The following is a 20,401-nucleotide window of genomic DNA, read 5'->3' as shown; positions in this document are numbered from 1 at the left end:
CATATTGGTCAGTATTGTCTACACCAGGTGTGAGGAACCTTTGGCCATCCTGATCTTGCCGAACTACAACTCCCATCACCTCCCATCAGCGCCAGCAAGCATGGCCATGATGGGAGTTGTAGTCCAGCAATATCCAGAAGGCCAAAGGTTCCCTATACCTCATCTGGTAGTGGCTGTTCTGGGTTTCAGGCAGGGGTCTCTCCCAGTCCTGTCTGAGATTGCAAGGATAGAACCTGGGACCTTCTGCATGCAAAACAGATGCTCTCCCACTGAGCTATGGCTCTTTCCCAGTACTGAGATATGGTTCTTCAGATAATACTGAGGCAGATGGACCAATGGCCTGACCCAGTATACAACAGCTTCGTACATCTGTGTCAGCATGTTCATTTAAACACAGCTTCCTTCTAGGGTGCCAGTAATTTCACTATATATATATATAGCCATGAGAACGATAATCTCACTCTAGAGCAGCCTTTTCAACCAATGCCTTCCAGATATTTTGGATTGTAACTCCCATAATCCTTGACCATTGGTTATAAACTAAACCTATGGAGGATGCCAGATTAGAGAAGGCTGCTCTAGAGGCACATAGTCTATATAACTAAATGTGGATTTGTTTCACATTTAATCACCCTGCTATACTCAAAACCAGAACAATGAAAGGTGGATTTTCCCTTTCAAATGCATTCTTATGAATGAAGCGGGGACCTGCATCTGAAATCTTTATGGTGCAAGCAGAGTTAGCATTTCCAAAGAAAACTGATGTCATCTAATGTATTTTGCTTCAGAGGAGCACATTCTACATATCATAACTGCTGATAACTGAAGGCACAAGCTAACTAAATTTTTTTTCTAATGAGACCAAAATCTTTTGATGGTTCTAAGTGAAGATTAACTGGGTGCTTTAGAAAACAAAAGGTCTAAAATTGCTAGAGCTGGGACTTTGAAGACATGCCTAGGCAGAGAGTCACTTTCTTCCCCAAGTTACTTTCTGAGAACAGGGAGCTAGATAGTGTTGTTTGACCTTGTGACTCTGATTTTCTTTTCTTTTTAAATTTTAGGGTTCCTTGGGGAGGGAGATGCTATAACCAAAGCAATCCAGGATGCTCGGCAGCTTCTGCACAACCAAAGCAGAGTGATGGATGGCTCTCCAAAACATCCTTATAGGAAGGTAAAGTGGTACCTCTATGGCAGGTTTGATCTTAAAGAGGAAGGGAGAGAGATGAAGATTTCCCTTGAAGATGACTTCTCTGTTAAAAAGGCTTGAGTGAGAATCAGGATTTTGAGGAAGTAGGCATGAATAATGTGGAATCTGTGGAGAAATAGACCCATCACCTGTAGAGAAAGTAACTGGTATCCAGGTTTTCAAAGTCAATTTCTGTAATAGAGTTAGTGATGAATGAACACGTCAAGGATTATCTTGGAATGGGCTCACTTAGAATGAACTAAATGGAGCTTGATTTGGATAGGGCTTGAATTAGATATTAGTGTTAAGCCTAAGACCATTCTGAGCTCCAGAACTTGCTGTGCTCCTAATGAGGTCATCAGGAACATGACAAGGCCTGTGGGCTTCTCGATTCTTCTTCCCAATAGAGAACACAATGAGGCCTTCACAATTACCTTCCATGCCCATTCTCTACTATCCCTTCTCTTTGCCCCAAAATGTACTTGTCAAAGGCAACCAGAAGGGCTGATGCTTCAGTCTAGATGTAGCAACAGCATCCCAGGCTCCAGGATCCCTGAGAACTGTTATTTCCCAGCTCTTCATGGTTCTTACTAAAGGCATAAGAAGCTTTGGGAAATTATATGTTCCTGGAGTTTTCCCAGGAGTTTCCATGCTGCTGCAGGGCCTAAGCTGTAACCTTTTTCATCACCACCACTTGTTTTTGTTATGTGCCTCCAAGTCGACTACGACTTATGGCAACCCTATGAATCAGCGACGTCCAAGAGCATCTGTCATGAACCACCCTGTTCAGATCTTGTAGGTTCAGGACTGTGGCTTCCTTTATGGAATCAACCATCTCTTGTTTGGCCTTCCTCTTTTTCTACTCCTTCTGTTTTTCCCAGCATTTCTATATTTTCTAATGAATCAGGTCTTCTCATTATATGTCCAAAGTATGATAACCTCAGTTTCATCATTTTAGCTTCCAGTGATAGTTCTGGTTTAATTTGTTCTAACACCCAATTACTTGTCTTTTTCGCAGTCCATGGTATGCGCAAAGCTCTCCTCCAACACCACATTTCAAATGCGTTGATTTTTCTCTTATCTGCTTTTTTCACTGTCCAACTTTCACATCCATACATAGAGATCGGAAATACCATGGTCTGAATGATCCTGACTTTAGTGTTCAGTGATACATCTTTGCATTTGAGGACCTTTTCTAGTTCTCTCATAGCTGCCGTCCACAGTCCTAGCCTTCTTCTGATTTCTTGACTATTGTCTCTATTTTGGTTAATGACTGTGCCAAGGTATTGATAATCCTTGACAAGTTCAGTGTCCTCATTGTCAAGTGTAAAGTTACATAAATCTTCTGTTGTCATTACTTTAGTCTTTTTGACGTTCAGCTGTAGTCCTGCTTTTGTGCTTTCCTCTTTAACTTTCATCAGCATTCGTTTCAAATCATTACTGGTTTCTGCTAGTAGTATGGTATCGTCTGAATATCTTAAATTATTGATCTTTTTCCCTCCAGTTTTCACACCTCCTTCATCTTGGTCCAATCCTGCTTTCCGTATGATATGTCCTGTGTATAGATTAAGTAAATAGGGTGATAAATTACACCCCTGTGTCACACCCTTTCCAATGGGGAACCAATCGGTTTCTCCATATTCTGTCCTTACAGTAGCCTCTTATGCAAAGTATAGGTTGCACATCAGGACAATCAGATGCTATGGCAACCCCATTTCTTTTAAAGCATTCCATAGTTTTGCATGATCTACACAGTTATTGCTGTAATCTATAAAGCACAGGGTGATTTTCTTCTGAAATTCCTTAGTCCATTCCATTATCCAAAGTATGTTTGTGATATGATCTCTGGTGCCTCTTCCCTTTCTAAATCCATCTTGGACATCTGGCATTTCTCGCTCCTGATATAGTAAGAGTCTTTGCTGTAGAATCTTGATCATTACTTTACTTGCATGGGATATTAAGGCAGTAGTTCAATAATTACTGCATTCCCTGGGATCCCCTTTCTTTGGAATTGGGATGTATATGGAACTTTTCCAGTCTGTGGGCCATTGTTAAGTTTTCCATATTTCTTGACAGATTTTTGTCAAAATTTGGACAGATTCAGTCTCAGTAGCTTGTAGCAACTCTATTGGTATGCCATCTATTCCTGGTGATTTGTTTCTTCCAAGTATTGTGAAAGCAGCTTTCACCTCGCATTCTAAAATTTCTGGTTCTTCATCATACAGTTCCTCCGTGAATGAATCTGTCATCCTGGCATCTCTTTTATAGAGTTCTTCAGTGTATTGCTTCCATCTTCCTTTTATTTCATCTCAGTCAGTCAGTGTGTTCCCCTGTTGATTATTCAACATCCCTACTCTTGGTTTAAATTTCCTTTTCATTTCTCTAATCTTTTGGAACACCAGACTAAAACACCAGACTAAGATGCATCCAAACTCAAAGAAAGGCAATGGTAACCCATCTCTGAATATCTCTTACCACAAAAACCCTATGAACAGAGTATCACCACCACTACTGCCAGGTAAATTCAGTGGTAAGGAGAGGGCTGTGGCAGCAGGGAGGTTGTTGCTGGGACCAAACTAAATACGAGTTGAGCCTAAACCTTGGAGACGTTTGGGGTTGGCTAATTATTAGCCCAGAAGTTTTGCGCTGGGGAAAGTTGTGCTCTGAACTCCCCAATACTGAACTTCAGGTGGATCACTAAATATAATTCTTGTTCTGTTGTGCACCTTCATCAAGTTACAGGAAAACCTCACTTGCAAGAAATTTCTCTTGAGAGTAATCAGAATGCTAGTTGGAATCTCCTTTGTGATTTCACTGGGACTTCTGTCTAAACTGGGGAAATGTTATTGTTCTTCCCGCCCTGCCTGCTGCGTTCATTGGAGCGTGTCCTAAATAACCTTCCCAGACCTCTTTCTCCTGCATATTGGATTGTATACTGGCATTTGTGTGGTCCTTGGCGATCCATCCTAGGAGCAGCTTTAGGGCTATGCAACCCTACATTTGGGACTTGCTATTCCGAAAGGCCATTTTCTCTCAACTAACATGAAGTAAGAGAATCCAGTCTTCGGTAAACATCCAGTGAATGCCATTAAATACTTCTATGGAAGTTATTGTAAACTTGCTTGCTCTCGTAATGTTCATGTGCCCATGTGCTTTCAGGACCATGTCAGCTTGGATTCTTCACCTGCAAAAGAACAGGCAGACGAGACTTCTTTGCAGAGGCTGGACGAATCCATGTTAGCTTGTGATGGGGATGGTAATGATAATTATTAATCATAAAAATTTATCCAGGATGTAACTGGCCCCTTTTTTCTTGAGCTCTCATAGCTGCTGCTGCAGTTGACATCTCGCAGGCCTCCATAGTCTAATAAGTGGTGGTGGAAAAAAGCAAAGCACCTGAAAATCCAATTTAGTTTGTATAATCATATGCTTTTTTCTCATGAATTCCACAAGTTCTCAGCTCCTCTACAGTTTCATATGTGGAAACCACATTGTAGTGTCTATAGCCAAGTGGGGAAACCTTTGGTCCTCTAGATGTTGTTGAACTACAATTCCCATCTACTCCAGCAAGCATGTCCAATATTTAGAGATGATGGAAGGTGTAGTTCAGCAACATCTGGAGGACCAAAGTCTCTCCACACTTGGTCTATAGAGGTCCTCATTTGTTCTGTTTTTTTAAAAAAAACAATAGAGAGGTTCACACAGCCTCTTCCTACACACTGAAAGCAAGTGTGATGGGGACTACAGGGGCTAGCCCCACCCCCAGTGACAATGCACACTATACCTATGCCTTCCACTACAGAAATGCTTCCTCCCCATCCATGTAATTAGCCAGCACGAGAAAGAGCTCTATGTGTGTACAGATGCACATGTATCGAGTTCTGCTTTGTGTGTAGGAGCTCCATCCATGTGCATCCATCATTATGAATGTATGGCCAAACTGTTAAATGCACAATGGTGGGAAAGTGTTTCTGCTGCAGATGGGGCCATGGCAAACCGTATTGAGATTGGGGTTAGCCCATGCAGGCCTACAACCCACCTCACACATTGTTTCACTAAATTTGTGGGGGCGGGCATCTCAGGCAATAGAACATGCTCCTCTAGGGTAAGTGGGTACATAATTCTGAGAGAATCCTGAAAGTGTTCTAGCACCCTGTAAATGTAACTACTGTACCAGCCTTACTAGCCTTATTGATGCATTACTCACGTGTAGGACATAATAACACGTAGAGCAAGGAATGGAGTCACACTTTCAGTGCTGCCCCAGTTGTAACATCTTTTCCCTCCAAGTAACCATGTGTTGCATGCAGTTATGTGAGCATACAGCCCAATATATGAGTTTCGGCTCATGAGTAGTTGTTCTGCAGTTGCGAGGAGGCCCTACTCATGAACAGGAACTTGTGTGTTGGGCATATCACATAGGTATGGGGTATGGGGAAGATGTGATGTCAGAGGTGGGGCTAAAAGTGGCCTTTCTTCTTGCTTTACCTCAGGAGTAGCTAACCATTTTAGGGCCAAAGGCTACATTGTCTGAAGGCTGCACATTACAGGGGGCATGACTTGAGGCAGAAAAGTGAAGGTGGCCAAAGTGGAAAATTAATACCTTCTTTTGTTTCTTTTCACTTCACTTCTGTTCACTACTGGCTGCATTGTTTCTCCCACTTGGATTCCATAGGATGTAGCACCCAGAATTATCATTAATCCTTGGCTGCTGAAGGCATCACAGAAACAATACAGACAGCAGTGTATAGAAGTGAAGTGAACAGGCTGCTAATGGGTAGTGATATTTAGTGGCACATCTGGAGGAAGCAAAAAGAAAAAATCAATTAGATGTTTGGGGCCTTTTTTAGAAGACCCAGTGAACTTAAAACTGCACAAGGTCATTTGAGTTAACTCTATGAAGATAATTAACCATGAACAAAGTGGAAAGAAGTGATGGTAAAAAAGTACCCACCCAAAACCCCACAGAATTGTCACAGAATTTTTTTGGGGGGGGGTGTCTCTGTAGGCAGGAGAGCCAGTGTGGTGTAGTGGTTAAGGTGTTGGACTACGACCTGGAATCCCCATGCAGCCATGAAGCTCACTGGGTGACCTTGGGCCAGTCACTGCCTCTCAGCCTTAGAGGGAGGCAATGGTAAACCCCCTCTGAAAACCGCTTCCCATGAAAACCCTATTCATAGGGTCGCCATAAGTCGGGATCGACTTGAAGGAAGTCCATTTCATATTTTCTGTGTAGGCAACACAGAATCTCTTGACTCTGTATTAGGGTTGCCAGGCTCAGGGCCTGAGGATGATTCTGTTTCTTTAAGAGAAGAGAGAATTCAGCCAAGTGCAGGTTTTCTTGCAACACTGTAATGGGAAAACCACAAGGTGAAATTCTCCCTTCCCCCTGCACAACTTTTAAAGATACAGAAGAACTCTTGGAGGCCGGGCCAGGCAACCAAGAGGTCTTCTGTATCTTTAAAAGTTGTGCAGGGGGAAGGGAGAATTCCACCTTGTGGTTTTCCCATTACCGTGTTGCAAGAAAACCTGCACTTGGCTGAATTCTCTCTTCTCTTAAAGATACAGAATCATCCTCAGGCCCTGAGCCTGGCAACCCTACTCTGTATAGGTTGTGGGTTAGCAACCTGTGTTCTACATGAGTAATGTGTGAATAGGCCTACTTTTTTGCATAACAGTTTCCAGTAATAGTGTACAGCAGGGGAGTCGAATCTGTGACTCTCCAGATGTTACTGGACTACAGCTCCCATCATCCCTGACCATTGGTTATTCTGGGTAACCCTGATGGAAGTTGGATGTCCAACTACATTTATTTTATTTTATTCATTATTGCATTTATATCCCACCTTTCCTTCAAGGAGCTCAAGGTGATGTACATGTTTCTCTCCCCTCATCTCCATTTTACCCTCACAACAACCCTGTAAGGTAGGTTAGGAAGGCTACAAGTTCCCAATTCCTGCTGTTAACATTTTGGTGTATCTTGTTTTGCAATAGCACAGCAGTGTTGGGAGAAGCTACACCTAACAAAACTCTCCTTTCTGTATACTATTGAAGGCCCGGGAGCCTTGTCCTGCATGAAATGTCACCACTCTGAAGGCAATTAGAACAGTTCTTGTTATTGGGAATTACTGAAGCAGAAGTAGAGGCTAGCTTCTTTAGAAGTCATTTGTCCCTATGTTCAAACAAGGAATTCCTGGAGTTGGAGCAGATCTGCATGTGCTGGCTCCGCCCCCCAACCCCCCCGCTGGCTCCACCCCGACCTTTGCACATTGAGGAAGAAGACCTGAAGGGGGAATCCTCACTCATTTATCTTTAATTAACAAAATGTGTGTACAGTTTAACTAAGCAGTCTAGAAAGGATATAAAATACACATTAAAACTGTCAATAAAAATCAACATTAAAAACAAGTTTGTAAAAAAGCAAAATGAATAAAATCAACAGATTAAAAGTATGCGTTATAATCAAAAATTGCAGAATAATATGTGTGTCTTGGTGGGCTTGTCTAAGCAGAAATAGTTTCAGCAAGTACCAGATAGAATACAGTGAATGCGCCTGCCTGGTGTCAGCGGGCAAGGAGTTCCAGAGGGTAGGAGCAGAACTAACATCATGTGGTACTTGTAAAAGTGCCACTTCCGCAGACTGAAGTGGGGAGTGCACATATATGAGGGCAAGGAAATCCTTCAGGTAAACTGGTTCCAAGCTGTTAAGGACTTTTTATACTAATAGTGACACCTTGAACCCACAAAAGAGAATGCACAGGGGAATAACTTCTGAAGGGGGCTACAGAGGGGAGCCACTCGAAAAGGAATAGGAAGATGCATGCGGCAAAGGAGAGGTGAGAAATATTTGGGAAAGCGGGCAGGGAGCGATAAGGATGTGTCGAAAGACTTAGAGGCTTTGCAAGGTGACCTACTGAGGCTGCTAATGGAGCTGCACGTCTGTTGCTATTTGCAAACATCCTTATACCTAGCCAGTTATGTGCGGCTTGGCTTTGCAATGTCTCTTTACTGGTTCTTTCTTGGTCTTTTCTTCACAGGCTCACGGCATTTCCCCGAATCCAGGAACAACAATCACATAAAGCGTCCAATGAATGCCTTCATGGTGTGGGCCAAGGACGAGAGGCGCAAGATCTTGCAGGCCTTCCCAGACATGCACAATTCAAGCATCAGTAAGATTCTAGGTAAGGAAGTGTGTGCAGGAGGGTGTCCTTTTTTAGTTCTGCCCCCCTTCCTCCAATGGCTTTCTGGATTCCTGTAAGGCACGTTGTTAGCCCCATGCACCCTCAGGCAAGGAATTATTGCTAATCTCATGCAGGTTACCAGCAGGCTATGCACTATGATAAAAGCACAAAAGCAAATTCTCTCTCTCTCTCTCTCTCTCTCGGGATCAACTGTCTTGATTCTTTGGAGATGGCACATGAGCATGCAAACAGATGTGAAAGCAGTATTTTTTTTTTTTAAAAAAGAAGAAAACCCACGCACACAGAGGAAGCCAAGACTGGCCCTTTCTCAGGGAGCTGCAGATACAGCTGTGGTTATGGTCTTTTTTGCATGCTAGTGACATGAACTGCAAGCTCTGCACCAACATAGAGAAGGAGTTCTCAGCCTTTCTTGCTAGCCGTGAAACTAGCAGGCCCACTGCTTGTCCCAGCAGATCTCAGGTGTTAGCCTGTACAGACATAGCCCTTCCATTCAGTAGCAGGGCTTTCCTTTTGGCCCAGAAGTCGGTAGCAAGCCCTTTCTGCCTCTTGTTCTTTAGAGCATTTGTTTTACTGCTGGAGGAAGGGAGAAGAAGGCTTCTTGCTAGGAGCAGGATGCTGAGCATGGAATCTTTGCTGTGGGGTGGTGGGAAGCAGACTGTGGACTGGCACCAGTCCAAGGAACAGTGCTTGAAAATCTGGAACCTAGAAGAGAGAGCTTTCTCTATGACAGCTTGTAAGTTGTAGAATTCCCTCCCTACAGAGGTGTGTCTGGCAGCTTCGCTACAGTTTTCGGCAAATGCTGAAGACACACCTTCAGCTCCTGAGATGTATGTTTTCAGAATCCATCTTGTTTTTGTGATTGAAATGTATTTTAATGATTTTTAATATTGTATTTTACATTTTGTAACCCACCTGGGCTCTGTTGGTGCAGGGTGGGCATATACTACTACTACTACTGCTACTACTGCTACTACTACTACTACTACTACTACTACTACTACTACTACTACTACTACTACTACTAATAATAATAATAATAATAATAATAATAATAATATTAACAACAACAGGAAGCGTGCTCCCTTCTAACCACCATCCAGATAGAAAGATGCCTAGCATGTGAGTTTGTTCTAAAATTTGTAATTAGGATAGATCTTAATCGGAGGCAATCTCCAAGATGCCTATATTTGTTCTGTTCAAACTGCAAGATTATCTGCAGAACCTATGGCGATTAGGCAGGAAGGATGGCTTATCACCAACTCAGGCTAAGTGATAAGGACAGCAAAAATAACTAGGACCACGGGGAAGCAAAGGAGGTGTGGGTTACACAATATTGTTTGGGAGCTGCTTCAAAAGAGGCATGGAAGCATATCTTCAGTTGGAATTATGGGCAACCTGCTTTGAATTCTCTAGGACTTTTGTTGGAATGACAGTGGCAGGCATTTGGCCATCTGGCTTTAACATCTTTAACACTTTTCTTAATGGGCAATATTTCTCCTACCACCTGTGCTACACTAGGCCAGTGCCTACTCCCATATGAGCTCTAATCTCAGCATGAAAAACTTGTTTGAAACAAAGGCTTGTGTGTCAGACTGAAACCCATAATCCAAACTCCATTGGGAAAACAGCAGGGGAGGTGTCACCTGGACAGGAGAGGGTGGGCTCTTGAATTCAAACCCATACTCTCTTGGGGAGTAAGTTCTGCCGAAGTCAGTGGGACTTCTTTTAAAGTCCCTGCACTGGGAACTGAGGCATGAATTAACTGATGATCTCTTAAGTGTCTTGGGCAAATGGCAACTTGGAAGGGTTGCATCAGTTCCCTCATCTAAGTATCTACTAGTTTCATCCAATTTTGTGAAGGTTACAAGAGAAATAACAAATAGTTTCCTGTGCTATAAGGTGCCATGGTCTTGTTTTTCCTCATTTTACTTTGGATGCTTTTGTCTTGTTTCCGTATGCTCTGCAGATAGATGATGATGACAAAAATGGTAAAGGCAGTAACAGTCAGTAGGTCAATCAATCAATTTTATTTATTCAACCAAAGGTTATAATAGTTATTGTTGTGTCAAAAGCAAATGCGGCCATCTGTAAAGTATATCTAATGGTGAGGCATACAACATGTGTATACTTAATAAAATGGATTATCTAGCCTAAAAATGATAATGGTGTTGTAAACCACTCAGAGAGCTTTGGCTATGGGGCAGTATACAAATGCAATAAATAAATAAAATAAACAAATAATCTAAAAAGCAACGTCCAAGTCTTAGTTTCTTACAAAGCATCACCATGACTACACACAACATTTGAATTGACAAAATAGCACCCGGGTTTTTTCAATGGCCATAGTAAGCTGAGCCATACTTTTATGCATACTTTCCCTTCAATAGAACATCCAGGTCTATGCCAATTATCTCTGTTAGCAAACTTAACAACCACAGGGGCTTGCTTATAAAGAACCAAACGAAAAATAATTCTGCTGCTTTTGTTCCTCCACCAAAATCCAATCCTATTTTGCAAGCAGTCCAAATATAACAACCTTTATTGAGCAATCCTAAACCCAGCCTGGAGAAAACCTGAAGGTGGCTCATCTACTGTATCCAACACCCTGCCAGGTTCTTCTAGGCAGGGTGGACATGAGGATGGAGGAACAGTCTTGCACTCCTGGCCTGCCCAAACATGTATTATTGGTGTTATGCTGCTGCTATCTAAACTGTTGACAGTGGAAGAGTCAATAAAGAAAGGAGAATGAGGAAATGAACACTCTCCTTCATTGCAGTGAGGTCTACTATATAATATTCTGAGCAGAGGGATGGTTTCAAGCCTAAACCATAGAGCAGAAATGGCCATGTGCAGTACAGCTACATTAGAATGAGTATCAACAGCTTGCAGTATGTCCTTGATCAGAACCAGCGAGCAAAGAACACAGTTGTAATAATGGATGCCTCTGAAAACCCAACACTGTGAGAATAAACTATCTTGAGCCCTCTACATAAGGTATATTTTGAAGACTTTTCCAGTAAGACTATTTGGAGAAATCATATTACTGTATCTTCTATCACTCAAAGCATAACTCTGAAATTAAGCAGAAGATGGTGAATTGTGGATAATAGCATACACTCAGTGTGATTCTATACATGACTGCTCAGAAGTAAGTTTCCATTGAACCCAGTGGGGCTTGCTCCCATGTAAGAGAGCAAAGGATTGGAACCTTAAAAACTTAACTGTGGATATCGAGGTCCTAGTGTTTTTTGTCCTGTTCCTTTGTACATCAGAGGTAGAAATTAATAACATAATACCTAATGTAGATTCGATACTCCGCTAATGCTAAATAAAAATAACCCCCACCACCACCGGTGCTCTCTCACTCAAACATGCATATCCCACAATGTGGCCTCATGCTGAGTTTGTCGCTTCATCATAGCTAGCATAACCTGGCTGTTTATTTAAAGAGACCAGTGTGGTTTCTGAGGAGCTCATCCATTGCTGCTGGGAGTGAACATACTATGCTTCAGCACCAGAGGTTTGTGGGTTACTCTCAGCATGTTCAATCTGGGCTCATGCATTGTTACTAAAATAAAACTAGGACTCTCTGTTTCAGGGACTACCCTGGTGTAGCCTACATTGACCTGCAACATCAAATGGCCATGTGCTTGACTGCTCTTTTCAAATAACCAGTGGGATAGATTTTTGTTTGGGAGTTTGCAAAACAAAAATGCATTGTTTTGATATTTTACCTCAAAGTATTCAATAGCTTGGGGAGGGATTTGTCTCAATAGGTAGAGGCCTGGTAGTTTTCATACAATTTGTTTTTTCAGACCTAATTTGAAGATGCATAAATTTGTGTCATGTCTACATGAACTGCTGGGCCTGGCAACCAAGAGGTCTTCTGTATCTTTAAAAATTGTGCAGAGGGAAGGGAGAATTCTACCTTGTGGTTTTTCCCATTACAGCATTGCAAGAACACTTGCACTTGGCTGACTTTCTCTTCTCCTAAAGATACAGGATCAGTCTCAGGCCCTGAACCTGGCAACCCTATGGCAGCTGAATTCTTCCCAGATATTAATGAATAACACTGGGTGGATCTAAATATGCAGCAGAACAAGATGATAGAATGAATTATCTCTCTTCTGGCTGCAGGTGGGATGGTGGCATTTTTGAAAGCTTTCTTAATTACTATGTATGTGTGTGTGTGTGTTTTAAAAACTGCCCTACAAGTAGAAATTAGGGAGAAAGAACAGCTCCATGGTGTGCTAGTTTTTGCCTGCAGGGAGGATTGAAAAAAAAAGTTAGGGGAGCACTCAAAATATTGTGTCCCCTACCAGCAGTTAAAAATGATACAGTTCATTGTGCCATCTCATTCTGTTGTATGTGTAAATCTGGCCTTTGTGAAGTGATAACTCAGAACTCAGGATTATTATTATTTTGAATGGTTAGGGGATAGTTTAGGCCATCTTGCTTTGCTGTAGTTTCTCTTTTTAAAATGCCTTAACCAAGTAAATGTTGTCCAGGCTTAGTTTTTTCTTAATGTTTGCTATGCTTTTTTCTCTTTCTTTTTTCTTAGTTCATCAGCCAAAGTAATCTTAGTCTGATTCTCTTGCTCTGTTTCTTTCTCCTTGCCTGGATGAAACTTTCTGTATCTCTCCAGCCTGTATTCTTCACACACTTTCTGGTGGGAATGACGGTAAAGGTCACCCAGCTCAGGGAATTCAAGTTACCCAGCAGAGCAGCCTATTTTAGCTGTTGCACCTGCTCATCATACCTTGCACTTGGAAGAATTCAAAAGAGCAGCATAGGAAAGTGACAGAAAAGGTCAGCAGGAGGGAGGGGTTCAAGTTAGCAAAAGGTGGGCTGCCTGTTCACTGTGGCATTGGATCTTCCCATTTGTATGGAAATACTTGATGGTGTGGAAAGACTTGATTATTACAGTGTACTTTTATGTCGGGCTAGCCCTGGTCTGGAAGCTCCAGCTGGTGCAAAATGCTGCGGCTAGACTGTTTGTGGGAACAGACTATCGCCATCATATAACTCCAGTATTTAAAAGCTTGCACTGGCTGCACATATATTACCGGGCCAAGCTCAAGTTTCTTGAATTAATTTACAATGCCCTTAGCAACTTAGGTCCAGGATACCTTAGGGATTCCTTATATCCCTGCCTGATCATTGAGATCTTTGAGGGAGTCCTTAGTGGTCCTCTGTGGCTCAAACACATGGCTTGTATCTACCAGAAGCTGTGTATTGTGGGCCTGATTCTGTGGAACTCCCTCCCAACTGAGATCAGACAGGTATCCTACCTGCTGAACTTCAGCCACTTGACAAAGACCTTTCTATTCCTGCAGGCAGGTCTCTGTTTTTATGATTAATTTTAACTGCTTTTACCCACTATATGCTTTCCGTAATTTTTATGTACATCATTTAGAAACTTCGGAGATTAAGCGGTATATAAATAGCTAAAATAAATAAAGCAGAGTCTGTATTCTGGCCATTCATATTTGTCTGTCTTATCGTTTGGGGCTTTTTTACCCCTTACCATCTATCAATTAATGCAGTATTTGAAATGTTATATCTCTTTAATGTAATAACATATCTAAATAACCTTTCTAGTATGTGTTAATTGTTGACAACAGCTGAAAGTTTCAAATGAAATTTTTTCACATTGTATGTACTCATAACAAGATGAAGATATTTTTATTCTACTGGGCATTTGGTGTGGTCTGGCTTTTGGTTTTATTTTTGATGTTCATCCTTATGGGGGTGGTGTGGTTATTTTGCGTTGTAGGGTGATTTTTGTGGATGAATACTTTTAGTATGTTTGTTTAGTTTTTATGGCTTTCATTGTATATTACATTTTGGGTGTTATTTCCTCTGTAAATCACTTCAGGATTCCTTCTGGCAGTGAGATCATACTTGAATTGAATAACAAATAACCATCATGTTAGGGTTTGTGTTCCCTGCTGACTTATTTATATATTTGCCAATCTATTAAAAATGTTCGTATTGAGGATGTGAAGGAATCTATGGTCCTTGCTCCTGTCTAAAGTAGACTGAAAATCTGTGACACGGACAAATTCTGCTTTTGTTTTTCTTTAAAAGCACATGTAGTATTTTGGAAGGGGGGGGGAATAAGGGTTTGTTTTGTTTTTTAAATTGGGTGATCCATCTGGTATATTCTTTCCCTAATCAATGCCTGCGCAATTTGTGATCCATTGGATGCAGCCCATTCATTGTGTATTATGGCCTGCTTAACAACCTGTTTTTGCAATTCTAGGCAGGCAGCAAAAACAAGATTTGTCAAGCTCCTGGTGGACTTCTGTGCATAGCTGTGTTTGGCTTGATAGGTCATGAGCTCTGCAGGCCTTGTCTGGCCAGTGCAGAATTGCACTAAATGCTGTGAAATGTAGCAGACTGTGGAAACAATCCTCTTTTACTGATTGGCCTTGATGGTTAAAATGTAGAATATGCTCTGGCCTTGGAAATTCCATTTGGGAAGCAGATCTGTTCCCAGTATGTTATCTGTATAATACATGGTGTCATCAAAGACAACCCACTTTTTGTGGCCTTGCAAACAGCTCCATTTTTTAAAGCATTGCAATGACATCTTCCCCATGTCTGTTTTTGGGAGAGTTTTTCAGACTTGGAAGAGCCAGCACTTGCCTATACAGCATTTCACATCTCCAACTTAGACATATTCATGGTCAGCTCATATCCATTTCTTTCTGTGTCTCCCTGTTCTCTTTTCACCCTAAGGAAGTCCTTGACCTAGTGTAGGACAGGTTGTGGTTGGAGGCGAGAGGAAAGTACATCATGGTTAAATTTCCCTTGCGTCTCTTTTCTTTTCTTTTGTTCAGGCTCACGATGGAAGTCAATGTCAAACCAGGAGAAGCAGCCCTACTACGAGGAGCAGGCACGACTCAGCCGCCAGCACCTGGAGAAGTATCCCAATTACAAGTACAAGCCCCGTCCCAAGCGCACCTGCATTGTGGAAGGGAAGCGGCTCCGTGTTGGCGAATACAAGGCATTGATGAGGAACCGGCGCCAGGACGCCAGGCAGGGCTACCTGATTGCGTGAGGCTCCCTGTCCCTCCCCTTCTCCCCCTCCATTTTCTCCCAGGAGCTTTTTGTTGCTCAAATAGAGCTGATTTGGGGAGCAAAAGACAGCCCAGCTTCTCCTTTGCAAAGTGCCCTTTAGCTCAGCAGGACATGGGATCATAAACATATAACCGTGGCCTGCAAAGGCTTCCTGGTAGTCGTTGTAGAGGCATGCACGTTCTTAAAAATTACATCATTAACAATTACAAGGCCACAGCTGGTTTTCACTGACCCAGACCAGCACTAAACCAGGGTCTTAACTATAAGCCTATCGATAGCCTCACCAACTTTGAAGGGATCACACATATGATTAAATACTTTGCTGGATCACATCAGTATCACTGGCACTGCACAGGAGCCAGGCAGCCTTGGAAACCATTCCCTGAATCTGGAAGGGAATTTCCAGCAACACGTGGCTGTTCAAGAGTCATGGCAAAAAATTGATCTGTTCCACTTGCATCCACTGGAGGGGAGCAGTGCCCAAACACTCCTCCCAGTGCATTGTTGTTCTCTATTACTTTGTGGAGAGGTGGGGTGTATGTTGGTGGAGGGGGAGACTATACGGAACAATAAGGAGTGGATTGTGCTTCTCATGGTGTAATGTCTGTTCTAGACCCCAGGGCAGCCAGATGCCTCCTTCCTCTTCGGATCTCATGTACCAGCGATCGATTGGGGTGCAGCTGGCTCCACCCTTGATGGATCACTACTTGCCCCGTGGCATGGAACCAAACATGCCGGTCATAGTCAACACCCGTAGCCTGAAGCCAGAGGAAGGGGATGGTGCTGAGGACAGTCATTCAGTGCCCGACGGGGAGATATACCACTACAGTGAAGACGAGGATTCAGAAGGCGAGGACAAGAGTGATGGCGAGCTGGTGGTTCTCACAGACTAAAAGCCAGCGGTGTGAAGGGGGGGGAGCATGTGTGGAAACGGGGAACTTGACCAGTCTTTGCCCTCTTTCCAGCATCAATCAGTCACCTGGCTTGGAAGGGAGGGTTTTGTTAAAAGCTGCCTGGGCGTGAGGAAGTGAGAAGCCATTCCAGGTTTTTCTGCAGTGTGGTTGCAGGTTCCTGGGAAGGTCAGCAGCCAGACCCTGGGCAGTTGTACCAAGTTAATGTAAGGAGAGGCGCTGTAGCTCAGTGGTAGAGCACATACTTTGCATGCAGAAGGCCCTGGGTTCAATCAGTGGCATTCCCAGTGACAAGGTTCTAACTGAAGAGCCATTGCCAGTCAAAAGTAGGCATGTCTGGGCTTGGTGTACCAATGGTCTAACGCAGTATAAGACAACTTCATACATGTTTTATATAAAAGATGGACATGGAGCAGAAGAAGAGAAGATCGAGCCTGTGTGTCATTGTCCACGGGGTCAGTAGGGCTTCTCACTCATTCATTGTCTTCTTTCTTGAAAGGAAGGGATTATGGCTCAGTCCTGTTGAATGTACACCAGGGTCAGGTGAAAAGAGAGGCACAATTCAGTGAGAGTCTTGGAATGCAACTGGTGTTGGAACATTTTTTTCCTGCAAAGAGGTATTGCTCCTGCCCTCCTGATGAAGGCACAGGGCTCTCCCAAAGCTGTCTTGAAATTAAATAAGAGGGAACAAAACTATTCTGGACTTGTGCAAGAATGTGTGTGAGTGTGCATGTGCGTGCGTGTGAATACAGCCTGCAGTCGATCCAGAAACGTAATCTCCTGAACTCGCCTTCCTATCTTCTGAGCAGTTTCATGCTGGCCTTTGTGCTCTCTGGAGCAAAAGCATGATTGGGGGAAAGTTCACTCCTGCATTTGTCTTCCGTGCAGTGTTCAGTTGTGCTGCAGCTAAGCAGTAAGCACTCAGGCCAGACAGCCCTGGTGTCTGTTGCTCATTCGCTTGCTCTCCTTTTCCTGAAAGCCGGTGTGTGCAGCCGGCGGAACAGAGCCCTCACCTGTCGGTGACCTGGCCAGCTAAACCACCTTGTAGCAGCCGCACAGTTGCCACCATTCAGCTGACCTTTTGGGGGCCTTTTCAGTTTGCTAAAACCAAACGTCTGGGTGGAACACTTGTTCCCTGTTTGTTCTGGATGTCAGCCAGTTCTGCATCTCTCCCCACCACCACCACCACTCCTGCTTCCCACCCCGACTTTGCTTTGTCCTGTGTTTGTTTCTTTCTACTCCCACTGGCCCTGCCAGTAAATTCCCATGGAGCCATTTTTAGCTCTGGACTTGAATGAATAACAACCGAGGTCTCAGAGGGGCCCTCTTATACCCTTGGCAGCCATGGCCCAGTTTGTAAATTAAGCCCCTGCTCGTTTTCCTCCTGCACTTTGTATACTTGCTAGTTCTTAGGATGCACCACAGGAGGGGACGCTCAGCAGTAGTAGCAGCAGCAGCAGCAGCAAGCTAACTAGATGGTTGGTGGGGGACAGGGCAGGCAACCTCTTGGGCATCTCGGAGAGAAGAGGAAAATCCCCTTGGATGGAAACTCTTACTGAGTTATTCTAATTAGGCCACCCTGGTTATATGAGCCTCTGGTAGGTTCTCTCACAGCACAATCCTATCCATTTCAAAAGTAAATCCCATTGAGGTAAATGGAGCTGACTCTCAGGTAAGTGGGTGTAAGATGTCAGTAGTCACAGCTGCTGCCTTAATTGGATGGGATAGCTGATTCTCAGGCCCTCCTCTGGAATCGAATCCTGATTCCCTGTTAGCATTGTCACCACAGAGTGCACAGAATGTACCAGCAGAGGTTGAGAGGACAGACATCTGAATGCATTGCCCAGCCATGGTCTGTGCCTACCATGGGTAATGGGTAATCGTAAGTTCGATTCTGGAGAGGGAGCCTGAGAAATGACTCCCACATCTAAGGAAGGCAGCAGGTGTGCAAATTACCAGGAAGGCAGTGACAAAAATAAACAGTACAGGACTCTTCCAAGGCCCTGCAATTTCAATGAGTACATTTTGAATCCTTTAACAAGTTGGTGACTCTGTATGATCTCAGGCCAAGTGCGCATGCACACACACACACTTGTGGCAGAGAGACATGTTTGAATGCCTGCCCTATTAACTTTCAGTGGCACTGATTACAAGGATGGCTTCTCCTGCATCCTTCTTTCCCAGTTCTACTCCCATTTATCCTTTTGTGGTATTGGTCAAAGCAGCAGCAGCTCTAGTAGTGATTCAGATTAGTTAAACGGTCTTTGGCCAATTAGTGAAGAATGCATAATTTTGGGATGTGAAAAGAAGAAAAGCAGTGGCCAGGGGAAGGGGGGGAGGGAATGTAAGAGGTTGCTTGTGCGAGTGCGAGTGTGTGTATGTTTGCATACACGCCTTTCCCCCATGTTTTATCCTTACTTCATCACACCCGATAACCCTCTTAAATTTTCTGTACATTTGCATCTGATTTTTGACAATTTTCTAAACCAATGCAGTGTGAAATAGCAAAGATGCTTTAAAATCTCAGCATGGAAAGCTTTTGCTCTCTACTGGCCAAAGCTGGAATGGCATCAAGAAGGCTAAACTGGTAGATGGGCAAGTTTACTCTGCCTCATCTCTGTAGTGAAAATGTAAATTCTCCATTCTTGATAAGAGGATCATCCCAAGTGGGAATCTCCTCCCTTGTGTTTTGGAAGGAGGGCCAGTGTTGCTAATGCAACCCAGAAACGGTGCCTTCGTGCGTCTTTTCATCAAATGAGCTAAAGGCAAGGAAGGAGGTTTGAGCAGAGATGTCTTATTCCAAAAATCACCCCTGCTCCCATTTTGAATATGAAAGAGAAATTTTCAAGAAAAACTCCAGGTCATCTGAAAAGCCATTACAAAAGTGTTCTGTGGACATTTATTGAAAAATCAATATTTTTGTTTTCATGAACCAACCTAAGGGACCAAGATTCCATTGTTTCCCTTGCCTAACAAGCAAAATGACACTTGCAAGAAGAGTGGTATGGTATTCCCTCCCAGCTTTTTTTTTTTATTTAAAGGTGAAACGTGCTTGCATGCCTTTGCATCTGACAAAAGGGGGCTCTAATTCACAAAGGTGTATTCCACAATAGATTTGTTAAGTCTTTGAGATGCTACATCAGACTCTTGATTCTCTTTGCCACAACAGAGTAATATAGGAATTCCCTCTGGAATCTGACTTTTTCTATTTCCTCATCACCATCCATGGGGCCTGTGTTGGCTGCTTCAGCTCTTCTGACTGGCTTAACTGCACCTCTCTTGTTATTTATTCCTTTCTAGCTCTCATTTATGTTAAGACAGCTTTAGGAGAGCAAAGAAGGGGGTTGTGACAGGCTCAGTGGAGAGGAAGTGAGTTAATTAGCCGCATGAACAGTAGCATCTTGGGAATGGGTAATGCTTTGTCCCTTACTGTTTTTATAGACACATTCAACTCCCCCCCCCCTCCACTCGCCAACCTAGTGTGCTCTGGCACCTGGCTGCTGTTTTGTTCCCACCTCCCCAAATATCTGTACATATAGATAGAGCTTTATTTTGTTAATAAGATTAGTAACTTAACCTGTATATTTCAATATACTTGTTTATAATGGGTTTTCATTTCCGTGGTACAATAAAGATGATGTTTTTGAGCAGAGATCTGGGCTCTTCCTAGGTTTTTGAAGCTCATGCATGCCCCCAAGTCCTTTTCTATCTTCCTCCTGCAGGTGAAAGGGTGGGGGATACCTCCTTACTCTGCTGTTTAACAAATACATCAGGTACATTGGAAAGGCAAACCAGCTCTGGCTTATCTGCAAATGTTGGCTCTGACTAGGAAGCTCTAGGTGTGAGCCACACAGCCCAATCCTATGGATGTTTACTTGGAAGCAAGTCTCACTGAGTTCAATGGGATTTACCCCCAGGTGAGTGTGTAGGATTGCAACCTAATATCACAACATCCACAAATGTTTACTCAGAAGTAAGTTTGACTGTGTTAGATGGGACTTACTGTCCCTAATAAG

At 43.1% G+C, this 20,401-nt stretch overlaps 1 protein-coding gene across 5 annotated transcripts in view; it reads left to right on the top strand.

Annotated features, from left to right (window-relative positions):
- Positions 1 to 20,033, top strand: part of SOX13 (SRY-box transcription factor 13) — a 97,439-nt gene extending 77,406 nt beyond the window's left edge. For 4 of the 5 annotated variants that reach the window (XM_061632222.1, XM_061632221.1, XM_061632219.1 and 1 more), the window contains exons 10-14: positions 1,062 to 1,171; positions 4,346 to 4,442; positions 8,224 to 8,367; positions 15,234 to 15,450; positions 16,088 to 20,033. In XM_061632222.1, coding sequence (XP_061488206.1) covers positions 1,062 to 1,171; positions 4,346 to 4,442; positions 8,224 to 8,367; positions 15,234 to 15,450; positions 16,088 to 16,367 — 848 coding nt within the window. In that variant the 3' untranslated portion in view covers positions 16,368 to 20,033. The remainder of the gene's footprint in view (positions 1 to 1,061; positions 1,172 to 4,345; positions 4,443 to 8,223; positions 8,368 to 15,233; positions 15,451 to 16,087) is intronic. The other variant, XM_061632220.1, reaches the window with a different exon arrangement.
- The last annotated feature ends 368 nt before the right edge of the window (positions 20,034 to 20,401 follow it).

Source organism: Rhineura floridana, chromosome 6 (genome assembly GCF_030035675.1).
Source record: "Rhineura floridana isolate rRhiFlo1 chromosome 6, rRhiFlo1.hap2, whole genome shotgun sequence".
NCBI lineage: Eukaryota > Metazoa > Chordata > Lepidosauria > Squamata > Rhineuridae > Rhineura > Rhineura floridana.
This window is presented reverse-complemented; position numbering and strand designations above follow the sequence as displayed.